Source organism: Polypterus senegalus, chromosome 3 (assembly GCF_016835505.1).
Source record: "Polypterus senegalus isolate Bchr_013 chromosome 3, ASM1683550v1, whole genome shotgun sequence".
Lineage (NCBI taxonomy): Eukaryota > Metazoa > Chordata > Cladistia > Polypteriformes > Polypteridae > Polypterus > Polypterus senegalus.
Window position 1 is genome coordinate 278653658 of NC_053156.1, and position 20838 is coordinate 278674495.

At 39.6% G+C, this 20838-nt stretch overlaps 1 protein-coding gene across 1 annotated transcript in view; it reads right to left on the minus strand.

Annotated features, from left to right (window-relative positions):
• Window positions 1–10346: 10346 nt before the first annotated feature.
• Window positions 10347–20838, minus strand: part of si:ch211-102c2.4 (uncharacterized protein LOC568178 homolog) — a 58968-nt gene continuing 48476 nt past the window's right edge. Inside the window, exon 5 of the mRNA XM_039749269.1 lies at window positions 10347–12074. Within this exon, the coding sequence (XP_039605203.1) occupies window positions 11997–12074 (78 nt within the window). The 3' untranslated portion in view covers window positions 10347–11996. The remainder of the gene's footprint in view (window positions 12075–20838) is intronic.

A 20838-nucleotide genomic window follows, 5' to 3' on the forward strand; every position in this document is an offset into this window, starting at 1 on the left:
TCAAAGGTTACATTTTCTGACATCCGAATCAGATGGTTTCAAGTCTCTTGATCTCTGGCATTCGCTTCCTATCTCACTCTTCTGTCATTGTTTTCTTCTTCAACATTTTGGTCTTTTTAACAGCTGAATATCTTTTCCCAAAAACAGTTTTCTGAAAAGCACACAAAGCAATGGTTTCCCACATAAATCAACATAAAACATCTGTGCCTATGTACTGTGTCTGCTGTTTGCAAATGTTCGGCATCTCTGGTGGCAGTGGCTGTGTGGGGGCACCTCAGTGGTCAGCAGGAATGCACAGTGAGCCAGCTGCTTGGCTGTCTTCGCACAGCAGGTGGGTGGCGGTGGCGGTCTCAGTGTAACGTAATATGGTTTGTACCTCTGTCATCATAAGTGGTGCTCCTCCCAGGCAAATGCTGTTGTAGGTGCATCAGCTACACAAAAGTGTTCAGCCCCACGATCAGCTGCTGACCTATCAGATGATGCTGGTACCTCACTTTCGTTTTCGATATCCATCTCCAGATCACTTGCATCAAACTCGGAGTCCGACAAGTCAGAATCCTGTTCACCAAAATTACGTAAAACATTCATGGAGTATTTGGCTTTGCACATTTGCTTTGGTTTCTCACCAGATGTCGGTGCCATTTAAGAGGTTGTTTGCTTTTCGCTACTCAGGCACGTGTAGGGAATTGAAGTTCAATCAACAAAGCTGTGTAACTTTATTTCTAGCAAAGAGAGTCAAACTAAAATGTAACGGTGAGTTTCGTTGCAGTTTACAGCTGATTACCATCCTCTACTCCTGAATTTTGACAAAAGTCAACATCAGCCCTGAAAGAGTTAATCTGACAGCCACATTTATGTTAAAATGCACATGTGGGGTTTCAGGACATGTGATATTGCACACATTTAATTGGCTATCTTGTCCTGTTGATGAATGACTCTGATCAAAATGTTTCATCTTTTAAGTACCTCCGCACTCCTTCCTTTATCAAGGTTTAAAGTAATTTTGCATTTCCAAGCCCTACAGGACATAAATGAACTAAAATGGATTATGTGTCATCTGCGCTTATTTCCCATTCCCGTGTCATAATCTAATTGGAAAAGAAACTGACTGGAACAAATGCATCAATTACTACAATACAAAAGACCCGTAATTAAAGTCATGTAAATTCAGTTCATTCTGGTTCATTTGAGCAAATTAAATGAAAAATGTATTTTAAGCAGCAGTTCGAAAACTGAAGATTTTCCACACCAGGGGCCTCATGTATAAATGGTGAGTATACACAAAAATGTTGCGTAAGAACGTTTCCACGTTCAAATCGCGATTTATAAAACCTAAACTTGGCATAAAGCCATGTACATTTCCGTGGTACCTCATACCCTGGCGTACGCAAGTTCTGCGCTCGGTTTTGCAGACTGGTGGCACCGAGCGTCAAAGCAGTGCTACTGTTCCAGTGTGGTTTCTTTTTTAGATTCACATCCCTGACGCGGCTTTATAAATACACTAATATTAACCATTAGTTTAATGCACCTGATTGTAATTAACTTCTAACAATATAATGACCCACAGAATGGTCAAACTATTCTAAATATCATAACTGTACTCTCACTTCACCTTCTTCTTCTTCTTCTTCTTCTTCTTTCGGCCCCTCTGGTTAGGGGTTGCCACAGTGGATTATCTTTTTCCATATTACTCTCACTGCACCACTCGGAGTATTTATATCACTGTATCTGAGTGTGAAATCACAGCTCTACAGCTGCTGATCAGAAAGAGAATTATTGGTATACAGCATCAAGCACATGCTGCCTATTTGAACTGTTGTCACATGGCAAACGCTTCAGAGCCTTTCCTGTTCGGACCTCACGGTTCAGAAACAGTTTCATCCCAAGAACTATAAACGCACTCAATCAGTCCATCAAGTGCTCCTTGTAGAACTGTTTGTACTTATTAGTATAAGCACAAACTTGCGATTTTACAGTTATAACATTGTACAATCTGAGCCACTTTATAAAGTGCGTATTTACATATGATGATGATATCATTTTTAAGATGAAATGAAGCAAAATATGTTTATTATATTATACAGATAAAATTTTTATTTCATTTAAATAATCTATATTGTTAATATTTGGCACGGTGGCGCTGCTGCCTCATAGTTAGGAGACCTCCCTGCGTAGAGTTTGCATGTTCTCCCCGTGTCTGTGTGGGTTTCCTCCAACAGTCCAAAGACATGCAGGTTTGGTGGACTGGTGATTTTAAATTTCCCATAGTGTGTGGATGTGTGTGTCCTGCGGTGGGTTGGTGCCCTGCCCAGGATTGGTTCCTGCCTTGTGCCCTGTATTGGCTTGGATTGGCTCCAGCAGACCCCTGTGCTTGGATTCAACGGGTTGGAAAATGGATGGATGGATATTTTTAATAATTAAATATGTAAGGACACGGTGCCACAACGCTAGTGAGGCGTTGGTGCTCCGTTCACGGATTGTTCTTGCCTCTTGCTGAGGCTGGCGCGACACTGGAAGGATAGATGGATAGAGTAATTAAACATGTACTACAAAGATATTTCAATGTTCCTTAAAAGTTTTGAAGAATCGAATCGTTATAAATCGTTATAAGCTTACAGATGGCTTAACGTCTATTACAGAGCTGATGGTGTGGCGATTGGGTATTTGGAGAAAGAAAAGTAAGGACAGGAATTGGGGATTAGTACGTTTGAAAGAGACAGTACTGCTGCATTAAATTATTTCATCAAAGGTCGCGCATGGCACAGCAAGCATCTTACGTGAGACATGAACGATCACTGCGCCACTGTGTTCCCATGTTTAATAACATGCTTTAACGCCTATCATCATGAAAATATCAAATATACATCTCAGTATTTTAATTATTCAGAAAGTTGTAATATTACAAATGTAATGGATTCTGTGTCCTGTCGGAGGAAGAGAAAGCGGAAGCACGTAGTGATTCACACACATAGAGCAAAAGATCAAATACAAAACAAAGCACTTAACGTGCTACTTTAGTTACGATGTGATTTGAGAAACTAGTAAACTAAACGATTTTAAGATGAAGTTTATGATGTTCTACTTTAATGACAAAATAAACTACGTAATTAAAGTGGAAATTTAGAGATTAAAATTAACATTTTGTGCTTTTTTCTCACTGTGTCCCTATTTTTTTTTTCTCTGTACCCCAATAAGCTTTCATATGACACTCAGGACGGTGGGTTACGACTTGCCTTTTCACTGTGTAACTTTGTGAACTTGAGCTTTCGAGTTTCTTCAACACGCTATGTCACGCAATCAACTTCCTTTTGTTGTTTATCCCACTGTTTAAACCAACAAATTTATTTGCCTCCACTTGGTATTTGCTGAAATTCTTCTATTTTCCCTCGTGCTTTTGCCATTGTCTTTTCACAGAAGGCTGAGCTTAAGGGCTATTTATATTGATTTGCATATTCAAAGAGGCGTAATTCTGGGAGGAGACGGGGCGGGACAGCAGGTGTAAGCACGTGCTTTACTTTTTACGCTGACCGGGATTTGTGGAGCGAAAGAACGTGGAAGTTAGCGTTCACACAGATTTATGCATCTGGATTTTTTTGTGCGTAAGCACATTTCCGCTTTTGTCTGCATGCCATGTTACAGTGTAAATTCTACACACAGCGTTATGCATGAGGCCCCAGGACACTCACTCAGTGTAAGAGCCAATCTAAGAAAGTTAATGCTTTAAGGTACATTCATACTGTATGTTGTTTGCTTGATTCCTATAGAACATTAGTTTCTTATTGCTACCTAGAATTATGGTATAGCCTTTTACCCCCTGTAAGTTAGCATGAGATAGATTTTTCTTACTATATCTGTAATACAGTGTGTTAATTAAGTCCGTTTTGAAATAGGCACATTTCTAACATGGACATGCAGTTTGTAAATGAGCAAGCGTACAGTTTTCTGACTGTCTAGAAATGGTTCGACTGTATGAGCAAACTTAAAAGAATAAAACAAAATGTGTAAGTTTTAAACAGAACTTTTCTTAAATAAGAACTTTACTTTGCAGTACCAACTTTTTCTCTATTTTGTGTGAACTGTTTTACCTTGAATTTTTACTAAAACTTTTAAAAACAAAGATATTTTGTCTGTGGAATCATTTCAACAAGTCAAGCTAATGCCAGAATCCCATGAAGCTTATCTAAAGCTGCAGGTAAACGCAGCTACACTCAGCATGAAGAAAATGTCTGAAGAGGTAACAAACAAAATTGTACAAAAGCAAAAACAATTGCACAGCTACACGTTCGTCTCCAGAGACGTTCATGTTTCTGAGTCTACTGTATGCAACATTATCTACAGCAGGGGTCCCCAACTCCAGTCCTGGTGGCCCCCCAGGGGCTGCAGGTTTTCATTCTAACCATTTTCTTAATGAGTGACCTGTTGTTGCTGCTAATTAACTTCCTTTGAATTCATTTTATTTGACTTACTCTTAAAGACTCAGACCCCTTAATTGTTTTTTTTTCCTTAATTAGCAGCCAAACAATAATGAGATACAAAATGAGCCAAAACGTGACCAGCAAACTGTGTTCATCATACAATATCTGAAAATAAAGAAAGATGAAGGTCTCAGGAATTCTGATCTGCTCAGGTCCACAAAACATTTGACCAGAGCCCTTAGAAAAGAGAAAATCAATAATTTCAGAAATGTCTGCTATTGCACAATGAGAGCAGCAACAAGCCATGGAATTAAAGAACGAGTTTAATTAACAACAAGAATCAGCGCCTAATGAAGCAACTGGTTGGAGTGAAACTCATTGGAGTTTGAGGCCCTGACTTGGCTGGTCTTCTGTTGGTTCACTCACACTCACATTTCATTTCTGTTTGGGTGCCATTTAAGGAAAGAAATGAAGCAATTCAGAGGAACGATGAAGAAATTCAGGGGAACAAATCTTGAAGAACAAGTCAATTAAAATTAATTCAAAAGAAGTTAATTAGCAGGAAAAAATGGTCACCAATTAAGAAAAGGGTTAGAATGAAAACCTGCAGCCACTGGGGCCTTCCAGGACTACAGTTGGGAACCCCTCATCTACGGTAGAAGCTTAAGGCACTGTAGCCAACCTCCCTGGACGTGGACGAAAGTGAAACACTAATAAATGATTGCAAGGATGATGGAGGAGGAACCTCGATCAACTGCCAACCAGATCCAGGTTGACCTTCAAACACAAGGTACACCATTTTCTATTTGCACTGTCCATCATTGTCTCCATGAAAGGTGACTCTGTGGTAGGAAAATCCCACTTCTGACACAGCAGTATGAAAAAGCCACACTGGAGTTTGCCAAAACACACTTGAAGAGATTTTTGCTAAAGCATGTCATCTTTATGTTTACAGGAAAAAAATGAAGCCTTCAAAGGAAACAACAGTATCCCTGATGTGTTGGAGCCGTTTTGTGCATGGAATCATGAAATCCAAAGAAAGACATCCCCATATGGGCTCTTTGTGGATAAGTTTGGGCATACATGCCAGCGTGTGCACTGGCAGCCTGTCTAGGGTTTGTTCCTGCATTATGCTTAACCCTGCCAAGATTAGCTCAGGTCTCCACTGAAACCCTAAATTCAAACAAGTACTGTAAGTTAAAAATGCATCAATGTAGTTGCTCAGGTAACTATCATCCATTTTTCCATCATCCATCCTTCTAATGAGGAGAAGGAGGGGAGGTTGGAAGCATGCACTGATACAGCACGTTCTTGCATCCACCGCATGACGAACTACATCAGGATCTCAAATTAGGACCAAGTGCAGTTGTGCAATGGGTGGCACCTCAGCACCACACTATTTCGGATGAGACATATGTAAAACTGACCCTCTGTGCTCATAAAAGATCTCTGGGCATCTTCTGGGAAGAGCAGGCTGTCCTTGATGTTCTGGCCATACTGCCTACCATGTTCTGACATTCCCTGTCTCTTACAGTCCCTTACTTGACTGTCTTTCTCACCCTTTCACCACCTAATAGCTAATGTGTGGTGAATGTACTGACACAAGAACAGTTGCTAAGTCCAGGCGGATACTGCACATTGTTGGTGGGTGAAGTGGCTCCCCACTGTCTATGTAAAGTGCTTTAAGTAGCTAGAAAAGTGCTATTAAAATGTAATTAATTAATTAATTAATATCCACCTAACAAATTACTCGTAACTTTGATGAGCTTTTTCTGTAGGTCCATTTTGGCCTGATGCATTTACAAGTAAAAACTATTGCATATCCCAGTATATGTCCTAGATTGATGTTTGAAATATAATAAATTTATAGTATGAGAAACATCAATTCACCTATTTTCAAACCCACTTCTAATCTAATTTTGGATCTCTTAGGGCTGTCAGCAGTTGGTGCAAGGCAGCAACCTGACCCTGGACAGGTCACCAGCCCATATTTTCTGATCAGATGAAAGGAAATAATATCTGATCCTCTTAGTAACACAGTGCAAATCAAATCAGCATAAAAACCGAGTACCTTTTGAATATTTCTAGGATGTGTTTATTTGCTGGTTGACATTAAACTGTTCCAGCAAAAACATTGTGAGTCAAGTCAGCAGTACTTCCTACCCAAACTTCTTAATTATTCATAGAAAACTAACCTTATGAGTCACCGGAGGAAATGGAGGCACAGTCTGTTCAGTGATGCTGTACCCTCAAACCAAGGAAGGCAAATGAAAACACCAGCAGAAAAATAAGAAAGAAAAAGAAAGAAAGAAAGAAAGAAAGAAAGAAAGAAAGAAAGAAAGGTCTGCTGTAGTGTTTGTGCAGTTCGCCCTCTTGTGGCCTTGACAAATAAGTACAGGTCAGAGATGGTTAATGACAAACATCAGTATGAGTTTTCAGGTCTCACTGATTGCTGTGTTGCCAACTTCCATTCTGATTAAGTTATTAATCAGATTATATATTTACTGGGTCATTATTGTCAAATTTACAGAATACAGGTTGGCTGGCAACTCTAAATTTTGTCAGTGTGAGTGCCTTCAATGAACTACTGTCTCATCCACCCATCCACAGTGCAAATCCCATCCTCGTCACCAAATGAATTGCCATGGACTCTCACCACAAAACATCTCATTTCAAAGATTTGCACTGTGGATGGGTGGAGTGTACAGTAGTGGTGACATTATGCAGAAAAGGTCGAGGCCGTCACTGAGAGATCAGCTGATGTCACCAAGAAGTGCTCCGCTCACAGTGTTCAGAAATGGTCTCTGTTCTGTCAATGCATTGACTGATAAACGTTAGAGCACAAAAGAAAGATACAATTAAATAAATAAAAGGGTGGAGAACAAAATGAAACCGAAGTTTAAAATGAGAACTTAGAACTGAAGTCAAAGGAACAAAAGGGTATGAAAAAGTAAGGTAACCTGCGAGAAGGGTTTATTTAAACAAGGTCGTTATTTTCTTTTTTCTTTTATAGTTTTAGAATCCGCTGTAGTTTTCTGAGGGAATAACTGCCATGAAAGAAAGAGAATTTTTGGGGCACCAACCCGGACATCCCCATATACTTCTTAGTCTAAACAAAACAAACACATGATGACATAAAAGGAAACAAAACTATCACCATGAGAATAAAGTGGCTACAATCAGTTAGGTAGTCACAGAGCTCCTTAACTCTGTCATTCTGGGTACAAGTGAGGCCTCCTTCTGGGTAGCTAAATTTTTATAGCCTGATGGCAGAATCAGTTGCCCTCACTGGGCAGTTTCTTCATAGTGTGGAGAATGAAAGAGACAAGACAGTTATCAGCAGCACCCCCTTCCAGCTTGGGGTGGTATTACATACCTTGGAAGAACTTGGAGGGTGTTCCTCTGAAGCTGTGTGTGACACTGCAGATTGGACAAGAACATTAACTCAAAGTTATCCTTCATCACGTCGCATTCATAATCACAGGTCAAGATCTAAGAGGCCGTACATCTAGAACCGCGGGAAGCAGACATACAGTAACAACGAGAATTCAAAATGGTGACGATTAAGGACTCAAAAAGCCAAACAAAACAAAATGATAACAAGTAACATAATCATGACAGTCTCTGAACAGTTGACTAAAGGAAATTTCCATTTAGCTCACACTACAATGAGTCTGATTCAAAGCCTGACGGTGTAGGTTCTCGGCTAAACACCAGCAGTTCCCCATTTCGAACTGAGATTCTTTGTGATATGAATCCATAGCAATACACTTCATATGCAGATTTTTTAAATGTCGTACCAGATGTCATTACTGAACTTTTGATACTTACCTGTAATTAGCACAGCCATGATGAAAACACTGGCTATTAGGTCCCAGTCAGTCAGACTTTAATTCACACTGTGCTACTGTTTCGCTATTATACTTTATTTAGCAGGTGCCTTATAAAATAAACCTATAAAACATACAATATTGAGTAATTAAACCATACAAAGGTCATAAACAACAGAGAATAAAATTAAAATTACTGTACAGCACACAAGTAAGTCTCCAGAATATATATAAAACAAAAAAAATACTATATAAGAAAATCAATACTTTGCAGTTGCTTAGGTCAGCAGAGATGTGAAACGTCTAAGCAGTCCCAAGATGGCTTGCAGGTATGGTGCATTTTCAAGTGGCAAATATCCTCAGGTTAGACGCATTACGGCCAGCTGTGGGAAGTGTAATGAATAGTTTGGGAGTGACAACTAGAAAGCACATCGGGAGGAAGAAGGAAAGGTCAGGAGAAAGGCTGAAGCAGAACCTAGACATCTTGAAAGGGACACAAGGAGAGACTGGAGGTACTGAAGAGCAGAGTCCTGCAGGAATCTGTAAGCCAAGAGTTTTGAATTGGACCCTTCTGTTTGTTTTCTCTATGTCATTGCTAAATCATCGGACATTGCAATATATAAGAAATGTATCAATTGAATGTTTGAACGAGATTAGACAGGTACAAAAGTGAATGGACGGATTTACAGATCAGTGTCTCGCTGAGGGTGTCATCAAAGTAAGTGGTGTGCTTTCCTAATTGGTCATTGGTGTGTACCGCCATGTAGTGGTGTTTTTTCTGCTATGGGGGGCTAGAGTATCCTCCACCTCTTGTTGCTAGCAAAAAATAAGAATCATAAACTGACATGAATGTGAAAACTTATTTTTTATTAAATAAATACATTTTGAATGTTTTAAATTATGTTTAATGGTGTGTTTGTTAGATTTTAGCTTGTTTTGCAAAAAAGAATCCAAATTTATACATTAACGATGCAGTGAAAAATTGTAGAAGGTTATCTGTGCTACTGAGGCATCGGCTGACAGAGTCCTGTGGGCAGCCATTTTGTGTCACATGATTTTACTTCAGCCAATCAACAGCACAGAAAATGTTTAGGTTAAAGAGGAGGTGATGTGGCCAGAGGTTTGTATTAGTAGCAGTGGGAAAGTGGGCAAGCCAGCCCACCAGAATAAGCAGGATTACCTGAATCGATATAGCTAGGCCAAGGGCAGTAGCCAGGGTCTGTTTTCTGTTTGCTTTGTTATATTTTTCAGCTTCTGATCACTCTCCCTCATGCGTTTTCATTTAATAAACCTCTTATTTAATTAATACTTGGACTTTGCCATTCTGTGCTTCATGTAGACGAAACAAGTCAAATCATATATCAGTATTCACTTTTTTGTGAGATTTTCTTGTACCTTTATTTTAGTTCTTTATAAAAGCGTACAGCCTTCTGCACTCAGTGTGCTTATCAGTCCCTCATCCAATTCCAGTGCTGTATAGAAGGTGGACCTTTCTAGAGAATAATGAGCCACATTTGAGAACACATTGGAGATACGGTGACCCTAAAAAACGAATCATTCAGAAGTGCAATTAGAAATTAGAAAACTGCAACCCATTTGGTGCCGGCTCAAGTCTTCCTCCACTCTACAGAACAGCAGAAAGTTTGGGGCAATGTGTGCTGCACACCTCAGACTGAGGATGGAAATAGATTATAAAATTAAGTTATGCATTATATTACATTTTTGTTTATCATGGTGCCGGAACGTGTTTAATGTTGGTCAGACATGCTAGTAAGCATTTCACGTACACATTACAATACTACTATTACTGAAACTTTCCTTTACACCAGGGGTGTCAAACTCCGGTCTTGGTGGGCTAAAGTGGCTGCAGGTTTTCATTGTAACCATATTCTTAATTAGTGAGCTGTTTTTGCTGCTGATTAACTTGTTTTGCGTTAGTTTTAATTGACATAACTCAGACTCCTTAGTTGTTTCTTTTTCCTTTTTTTCCTTAATGAGCAGCCAAACAATAATGAGACATAAAACAAGTCGCTACATGACCAGCTAACCTGAAAATAAAGAAAGGTGAAGGTCTCAGTCATGTTTGTCTGCTCAGATCACCAAAACATCTTGGCGGTGGTCTTAGAAAAAACAGAAAATCAACAGTCTGCTGTGACAGAATGAGAGAAGCAACATGTCCTGCTATTCAATAATGGCTGCTCATTAAGAATCCGGTTGGAATGAAATTGGCTGGAGTTTGACATTCCAATTCCGCTGTTGGCTCGTTTCACAACTCATTTCTGAAACATTATCAATTCAGAGGATTGAATCCTTAAAACAGGGCTATTACAATGAAGGGAAAGGGAATTAATTAACAATGAAAACTGCTTGCTGATTATTAAAAGGGTCAGAATGAAAACCTGCAGCCACTGTGGCCCACCAGGACTGGAGGGAGACACCCTTGCTTTACACTAACTGCTCTATGTTGTGTGATAATAACTCTGGCCACTAGGGTGCAGCATTAGCTAAAATTGTAAGGATCAGCAGTGTACGAAACTGGCAGCCTTCTGCTGCCTGTTATACACAGTAATGGCTAAAATGTTCTGTGGAGATATGCTACAGAGGGACAGCCTGCCATAAGGGGCTTGGCTGTTCTGCAGAAACCTGGACAAAAGTTAACCAATGCATTGAAATGAATGTCTGGGGTATAGGCGTCACAGTATTATGGCAAGCCACCTGTATCTCTCCAATGTTGTCACACAGAATGTCCTCTCAAGATTTGAGACAATCATCCCTAGCTGCTGATACCAGTAAGACCACCTTATGAAGTGCAGTCCATTACTCACAGAATGGCCTCTAAATGCTGACTAAAGAGTTAGCAGGAGGTCACTTGAGGAAAGTGTCAATGCTTTGACCTATGGAGTGTGTTAGCCACATGAGCAGAGGTTCAAAGTTTTCTACTCATCTACTGCCCTAACCGCTTGATGCACTTGGTCTTCTTTTGCGTTTAAATTTTTCTGCTTTCTGGACAGAATTGGCACATGACCAGTCACTCCATCCCACTTACTCACAGGGGTTACAATCATTGCAGCAATGGGCACAATGCAGTTGACCTTTGTAGGGAACTCACACTCACAAACATGGGGCTAACAGGGATGTAACTGAAATTTGAGAGGAAACATACATACAGAGAAAACAAATAAACTCCACATAGGTGCTGGATTTAAAGCCAGGACCCTAATACACCAGTGCTGTTCACTGTGTAACCATGCGTTGCCTTCAAGAAAGCCAAAAGGAATAAAACAAAGATATAAAAGAGCATATTGGTGCTTCACACAGTTATAACTGACAGATAATTCGCATTCCACGTGAAGGTGGAAGTAACAAGGTTTGCCAGTTCAGCCCCACCAGTGACTCGTTGTGTGTCCAGATAAAATTTGCTGGTGCGTCAATTGCAGAAATATTGGGACAACAGTAGCACTATAATCTGGAAGTCACTCCACACTAAAGTGTCAGCAAAATAAATAAATGTGAAGAAATTGTAATTAAAGAGCAGAATTTAAGAGGGCCATGTAGAGTAAAGCACATAAAACAGCAAAACAAGTCTTTGATCCTGTGCACAAGCCACTGAAATGAACATTAGGTGGAAGCAAAGCCACAATTGCACAGAAGATCTGGCCACCAAACGGTACATGAGCTGGCTTCATCTTGCTGTCTCACTCGGACTTCTGAGGACGCCGTCACCGGCACTAGACATCCACCTAGCTTCCGGTTACTCTTGACTCACGTTAGATGCTGCTCCTCCTTTTGGTGCATGGAGAGGAAATTCTTCATACAAATCTGCTGTCTTCTGTTAAAATTTCAGAACATAATTGCGTCAGAGCATCACAAGAGGAAGTATGATCAAAGATAAAGAAATGGGGACTGAGAAGAAAGGCCTGCATTCTCAATTGGAGTCTCACAGGCATTAATGTTCTGAGATAACACAATATATCCCCAATGCAACTCCATAGTAAATGACATTAAAATACAAGTTAGACTGCAGGCCCTGCAGACAGGACTATTTTAAAAAAATTGTTTAATCCTTTATTTGCCAAATACAATTTCATGTAATAGGAATTTGTCATTTTTCACACACCCAAACTTACGCTCCAGAGACACACACAGAGTTTTCAGGTCAGAGTGCGTGGTCCGCTATTTGTACAATGCCCCTGGAGCAATTGCAGGTTAAGGGCCTTGCTTGAATTGGCAGCCTTCGAGTTACCAGCCCAGATCCTTTAGCTGTATTAAGGTGAGAGTCACAACTATGACCCTGAAATGCACTTCTGAATAGGAGTATTACAGATTTGGGGGGGAATTCTGTCCAATGGGCTGCAATTCAAGACTACTGTACTGTGCCTTTAGAAAGTTTTCCGACTCCTTCACTTTTATTACATTTTATTATACATTATATATTAACATAATATTATTATTATACATTATATAATTATTATATATTATTTTATTACATTTTATTATACCATACCATACCATATTTATTTGTTGAGCGCTTATAAACATAATTATGTTGAAGGCTTGTGCTAAAATTACTTCATTTTCCCTTGTACTCCAGAACGACAAAGCAAAAGCACGTTTTTAGAAATTTATGCAAGTTTACTAAAAACAAAAAAACTTAAATCTCACATTGACACAAGTATTCAGACCCTTTGCTGTGATAATTGAAACTTGTCTCAAGGGGCATCCCATTCTACTGATCATCGTTGAGATGTTCCTGCACCTTGTTTGGAGTCCACTTACTGTATATATGGTCAATTCAATTGATTGAACTGATTAGGAATGGCACACATCTGTCCTGCTGTTGAGCACAAACCAAGCCATGAAGTCAAAGGAGTTGCTTACAGATAATTGTGCTGAGACAACACATTTTAAAACATTTTTTTGTTGCTATATTGAAGATTCCCAAGAGCACAGTGGCCTCCATAATTCCTCTATATGGAAGAAGTTTAAAACAAACAAACATGGCTCTTCCTAGAGGTGGCTTCCAGGCCAAACAAAGCAATCAGGAAAAGGGTCCTAGTAAGAAAGGTGACCAAGAACTCAATGCTCTTTTTAGTTGAGCTCCTGAGAACCTTTATGGAAACTAAACAAACTTCCAAAAAGGACAACCACCACTGCAACGCTCAATGGCGTATCTTTGGGGGCCGAGGGGGCACATTTTTGGGGGCAGCATTATTGGCCACAAGGCTCAGTACAATTCGTGAGTAAGCAGCAGGGTTCGGAAAAATATCACTCATGTATGAAAAAAGGTGGTAGCCAAGAGTTAGGGGACCCGGTTCGCTTCCGGGTCCTCCCTGTGTGGAGTTTGCATGTTCTCCCCGTGTCTGCGTGGGTTTCCTCCGGGCGCTCCGGTTTCCTCCCACAATCCAAAGACATGCAGGTTAGGTGGATTGGTGACTCTAAATTGGCCCTAGTGTGTGCTTGGTGTTTGTGTGTGTCCTGCGGTGGGTTGGCACCCTGCCCAGGATTGGTTCCTGCCTTGTGCCCTGTGTTGGCTGGGATTGGCTCCAGCAGACCCCCGTGACCCTGTATTCGGATTCAGCGGGTTAGAAAATGGATTAATGGATGTATGAAAAAAGTCAAATTCTCTGATTTTTAACTACAAATGCTTGAAAAATAATGTTCAGACTGTCCTTCTGCATCAGACACAGCCGTTGAAATGTATGAGGCAATGACAAAAATAAACATAAACGTTACACTGATAATAATTTCTAGGAAGATAAACAACTAATTTACAATTTATAATTTCGTTTCATTATTAATCCAAATGCGTTCTTGCTCTGCGCAGAAAACATCCCCACCTATTACTTTGGTTCTGGTTTTCGTAGCGTAATTATATTAAACTAATAATTAGAACACGGCTTATCATTGCGTCTATACTATATTCTTGTCTAGTTGATGCTTATAAATGTATATAAAAAATTATTGCTGTTTCTTTATATATAAATAAATCTATGCAAAATGTATCTTAATTTTTCTCTATACGTCATTTTAATTTTCTATTTAAATAGTTTAACATATTCAGATATGTTGGAGGGTGGCAAATTGAAGCCCCGCCCCGCCCCGAGCGGCACGGACTCGAGCTACGCCACTGGCAACGCTCCAGTTTATTGCAGAGTGGCCAGACAAAACATGAAAGCCCACTTGGAGCCTGCAAAGGCACTATGAAAAACAAGAATGTGAGGAAACCAAGATTGATCTGTTTGGCCTCAGTTCTAAGCATCAAGTCTGAAGGAAACCAGCACCCCAGCACCTTTTCAGCAATGAAGTATGGAGGTAGCAGTATCATGTTGTGGGTCTGGGGCTGAAAGACTAGTCAGGGTCAAAGGCAAACTGAACAGAGCAAAGTAGAGAGATATTCTTAATGAAAACCTGCTCCAGAGCACTCTGGACATTAGACCGGGCCCAAAGGTTCAACCTACTGCAGGTCAATGATCCGAAGGACAAAACAAAAACAACACATTAGTGGTTTAGGGAATGTTCTAGACTGGCCCAGGCAGAGCCCAGATTTGAACCCAATCGAACATCTCTGGAGAAACCTGAAGACAGCCGTCCACTGATGGTCTCTATCCAACCTAACAGAGCTTGAGAGAAATAGCAGAGACGAATGACAGAAAATTCCAAAATCCAAGTGTGTGTGAAGCTTTTCATTCAGACCCAAGAAGACTCCAGGCTGCAATTACTGCCAAGAGGGGCTTCGACTAAGTGCTGAGTAAAGGGTCTGAATGTTTGTGTCAGTGGGATATGTAAGTTTTTTTTTATTTGCAATAAATTAGCAGAAATTCTAAAAATCCTGTTTTTGCTTTCTCGTTCTGGGGTATTCAGTGTTAAAATTAATTTTAACGATTTTAGCAAAAGGGTGCAACGTAAAGATGTATGAAAAGTGAAGGGGTCTGAATACCTTCTGAAGGCATTATATATTGGGGTCTCATTTGTATTAGTATGGCATTCAAGTACAAGACTATATTGAGGTCTTTAGAATATTACAGTGGGATTCAGTACTTGTAGTGCACTTTTATACAAGGGGTTCACAGCGTCAGAGAAGGATGTGCCCTCTTGTCCTGTGGGGTATCAGGTTTATTTGAGAAAGATTTGTCCCCTGAAACACAAACTATATTGGAGTCTCTGGTGTATTAGAGTGAGAGTCAGGTCTCTGGCCCTGCAGCACACTTCCATTCAGGGGTTTCACGGTGTCAGAGAAGGATCTGTCCTCTGGCCCTGCAGTGCAGGACTATATTGAGGTCTCAGGAGTATAAGAGTGCAAGTCAGGCCTCTGGCCTTGCAAATAAGCCCCACAGAAGTGTTGTATGGTGTCAGGTATCTATCCTCATGATGTAAAGGTAACCTAGATGGTAAATCAAGCCTTTGTGCTTTCAGAATATTTCTTTACTGAGGACCTTGGTACAAAAAAAAATGTCAGACTGGCCTCTTTACTACCAGTGCAAGTCAGTATTGGGGTCTTGGGTGCACCAGAATGTCAGTCATATCTCTGCCCTTTAACATCTTTTGTATACTAGCATTTCAAGTGCTGCCCATGATAGTCTGATTGAGTCAGTTAGAGATAGGGCATGATTAGGGGGCCAGAACGACTATGCCGTGGCGGGCAATTTAGCCAGGAGGACATTGAGATACACCCTACTCTTTATGAGGAATTCACAGGGATCTTTTATGAACACAGAGATTCAGGTCCTCGGTTTAACATCTTATCTGAAGGATGTTTATGTTTATTTCAGGTTCTTCCAGTAAACGTTATACCTATGGTACTTTTGTCATTGGCCATTTAGTTGTATGTGGGTTGCTATATGTTAGCTTTTTTGAAATGAAAAAGGTGAAAATAAGCATGACAACGGCAATAGCCGATGTACAATGCACACTTGCTGTGGTTGCTGCACAATTTTGGGAAATTTGATGGCAACATCAAAAAATCGACCTGTGAGACAGCTCACACCACACGACAGCCGATTGAGATGTGTGACATGGCAGAAATTCTTCTGATCATACAACCCCATTTCCAGAAAAGTTGGGATTTTGTTTTAAATGTAAATTGTAAACAAAAACAATTGGGGATCTCCGCTAGACTTTCTCGTATACTCTGATATGGGGATGGATATCTGTGGAGTAAACCGCAAGACAATGATTATATTTTTATATTATGTACATTAAAAAACCAACAACAAATCAAATCAAATTAATAATATATTGAAAAAGTAAAGTTGAATAAATCGGAAATAGCATAAAAGTTGACAGAAATCTACATTTTGTACCTAATATTTGTATGTAAAATTTGGTTCACCTAAGTGAAAGCATACTCAAGTTATCGTGTTTACACATACACACAGACAGACAGACACGCAGACATAATTCCAAAAATGGTATTTTTGAACTCAGGGGAGGCCTAAAATGTCGAGATCTATCAAAATCTCGAAAACTGAATTTTTGGAGGATTCATTACTTTCCCTGCACTTCGTATACGAGAATGTCAGGGAGGCCTAAAATGTTGAGATTCATCAAAATCTCAAAATTGAATTTTTGAACGATTACAATCCTTTCCCTACACTTCATGTATGAGAAAGTAAACAGAATAAAATGATTTATAAATCAGGTAAATCCTATATTTAATTGAAAGTAGTACAAAGGCAACATATCAAATGTTGAAAGTGAAAAATGTTATTGTTTTTTTGAAAAATATGTTTATTTTGAATTTGATGCCAGCAGCATGTTTTAAAAAAAGTTGGGACAGGGGCCTGCATTACAGTACCATTGTGTTGCATTACCTCTTCCTTTAACGACATTCTGTAAATGTCTGACTACTGAGCAGACCAGTAGTTATAGTTTTGAAAGTGAAATATTGTCCCATTTTTGCCTGACACAGGATTTCAGCTGCTCAACAGTTCAGAGTCTCTTTTGTCGGATTTTTCGTTTCATAATTCACCAAATGTTTTCATTGGGTTATAAATCTGGACTACAGGCAGGCCAGCTTAGCACCTGGACTCTTTTACTACAGAGCCATGCTCTTGTTAATATGTGCAGAATGTGGTTTGGCATTTTCTTGCTGAAATAAACAATGCCTTCCGTGAAAAAGACATCATCTGGATGGCAGCATATGTTTCTCTAAAACCTGTGTACTTGTATGTCGCTCTGCATTAATGGTGCCTTCCCATGCCATGTGCATTAATGCACCCCCATACGATTACGAATTCTAGCATGAATGACAGTTTTCACTTTGCCTCAGTCCATCTTAAATGAGCTAGGCCCAGGGAAGGCAGCAGTGTTTCTGAATCATGTTTATATATGGCTTCTTCCTTCCATGGTAGAGTTTTAACTTGCATTCATGGATGCAACAACAAACTGTGCTCATGGACAATGGAAGTGTTCTTAATTTCCACTACCAAATCATCTCTGTTATTAATGCAGTGCCCCGTGAGGGCCTGTGAAGATCATGACCATTCAATATCAGTCTTCAGTCTGGTCCCTTGTGTTTCTCCAGATTCTACAGTACTGAAAACTGTTTCTGTATTACATCTTGCCTGAAGAAGGGGCCTGAGTTGCCTCAAAAGCTTGCATATTGTAATCTTCTAAGTTAGCCAATAAAAGGTGTCATTTTGCTTGGCTTTTCTCTACATTGAGATTCTACATAATATTATGTACCACAGATGATTAAATTCGTTCCAATTTTACATCAAGGGACATTATTCTTAAATTTTTTGCACTACAGTATTTGTCCATGCAGCTTTTCACAGAGTGGTGGACCCGTCCCCATCTTTACTTCTGAAAGACTCTGCCTCTCTGGGATGCTCATTTTATACCCAATCATGCCACTCATCTGTTGCCAATTAACCTCATTAGGTGTTCCTCCAGGTGTTTCTTTTAGCATTACACAACTTTTCCAGACATTTGTTGCCTCGTCCCAACATTTTTTGAATATGTTGCTGGTGTCAAATTCAAAATGAGCATATATTTTTCATAAACACAATACAATTTCTCAGTTTCAACATTTGACATGTTGACTTCTATTTTCAATTAAATATGGAATTAAATGATTTGCAAATCATCACATTCTGTTTTTATTAACATAAAATGCGGCATCTCAACAGTTTTGGATGAATGTTGTAAGATGAAATCGGGCATCACAGCTCCTTCCCATACTGCACGTGAAACGACAGTCGATGAAATTCAAGCCAGCTCGGAAAAACCAGTCGACAGCTTCATATCAGGAACATATTGGCCCATGATGTTTCTGACACCTATGTACGTTTCTGTTTTTCTGTTAACACAGGGGCCCTGGCACATTACTTTTCCCAGGGGGCCCATGATGCTGGTAAGACGGCCCTGAGTTTTAGGGCCTGAATACTTTCTGAATCCACTGTACATAAACTGCAAATCGGGCAGCACTTGTGTCTTCAATGCCCACATGCTTAATAAATGTGATTAAATGGGTCTGAATGACAGATTTCAATTTTTAATTAAAAAAAAAATTAAAACCTTTTTGAAAATATGTTTTCACTTTGTTATTATGGGTTATTGAGTGTAGACCAGGGATGGGCAAAGTCATTCTTGCTTAATAAGAAGCACTTATTGCTCTAGAAACACTTCTGCTTCATTTTAGTTATCTCCCTCATTAAGATTTTGAACCCTTATTGCTTATTTAAGTCTTAAACAGCTGCATTCTCGGTTTTTAATTGCTCCTTATTAGCAATAAGATGCAAATGAGAAAAGAACCCAGCAGCTATCCATTTTGCATGTTACCCTTTACACCTGTGTGTATTTATCATGCACTATTTGGTTTGAATAAATACTTGGAAGGAAAGAGAAGAGAAAAAAGTGAAGGATTGAGAATTACCCATCCATTTTACACTTCAAAGTATTTGGATGATATCCTTAGAATGGAAAAAAATCTAGAATATGAGAATGACTTGACATAGCAGAGTTAAAGCACTAATAAGCCATGAAATGTAATTATTGGCAAGGATTGTTTTCTAATGAAGCAACTGGGTTGGAACAAAAAGCCACTGCGGCCCTCCAGGACTGACTTTGCCCACCCCTGGTGTAGACTGATGGGCATCACAGCTCCTCTCATACTGCACATGAAATGATGGTTGATGAACCTGAAATTCGAGCCAGCTCAGAAAACCAGTCGACAGCTTCATATCAGGCACCGTGTATGCATGGCATTAGTTAGTCTGTTTCAGTCTCCAGATGGCTCAGTTGCGCTTCACACAGCAACCATTTCAAGAGAACCAGAATGGACTCGTGGACACTTTCCAGTTGGCACAAACAATTATTTCCCCTGGAAAATCATCTTGGAGGGTCAACAACAGCTGCAATTTGTTCAGCAATAAGTAAGTTGTTTGTTCATCAAACACAGCTCTTGAACAGAAAGCCCATTATCTAATAACTAGAAGAGTACATAAAGTTGTACACTACTACTACTGTGCAGGCAATAGAAACAATGCGTTTCATCAAGGCGACTCATCAGAAGATGGCAAGCTCCGGTGAGAGTATCCAGTGGTGCACTTCAGTTTCGTTTAGATGGTAGATGTATCAGGTGAATTTCATTTCACTTTACAATGTTGAATATATTTACTCTTGAAGAGTGTAACTAGCTTATCTCGAAACAAATGTCTAGGCTTTTACGTATTTCTTAGTAAGTTAATTTTGGAATATTTTATTAAAACTTTCATTTTGCATTTACAAAGTAAATAGTCAAAGTTAAAGAACGCCCAATGTCTGCATCGTGACCAAAAAGTGACTGCATTGAAAGAATGCCCCCTCTGCGCATGTCACTTTCGTGGTGACATTTACTGGCACAACTCAGGGGACTGCTACTTGTTTCCTGCCACCTCTATATGTGGTCTGATGAATTTAAATCTCTAAATGTGGTTTGATCATAAAAGAAAGACAGACCCTGAGTCCTGAATCAGGGGTAGATGCTCTATTTGCTCAGCACTTGTGTGAGCTGCTTTATGCCATTTGTATGCACTGTACAACCACAATTTCAAAACAGTTGGTACGATACAAAAATGCTATTAAAAACAAAAAGTGATTTGTAAATTTAAATTGACCTGCATTCATACAGAAATAGTATAACGACGAGGAATTTCATGTTTAACTTAATAAACAGAATAGAGTTTTAAAGATATTCTTTTATTCTTAAACTGAAACCAGCAATACATTCGAAAAGTTGGCATGGGGTAGTTCAGGACTAATAACAAGGTAACTAGTTAAAATAAAAAGATGGGGTTAAACAAGTTAGACGATCACGTTCTAGTACATGAAGTGCCTGCCAAACAGGCCTAGTCCTTGAAGAACAAAGATGGGTCAAAATTCGCCAATTTGCCAAAAGATGTGTAAGCTTTTTGAGAACAACTTTGCCCAAACACAAATCAGTAGGATTGCCCTGCCTGGGGATTTGTTCCTGTATTGCGCCCTGTGTTGGCTGGGATTTTCTCCAGCAGACCCCCATGACCCTGTGTTAGGATGTGTCGGGTTAGATAATGACTGACTGACATATATATAAAAAAGCCAAAACTAGATCCAAACACGGAGTGACAGCATGC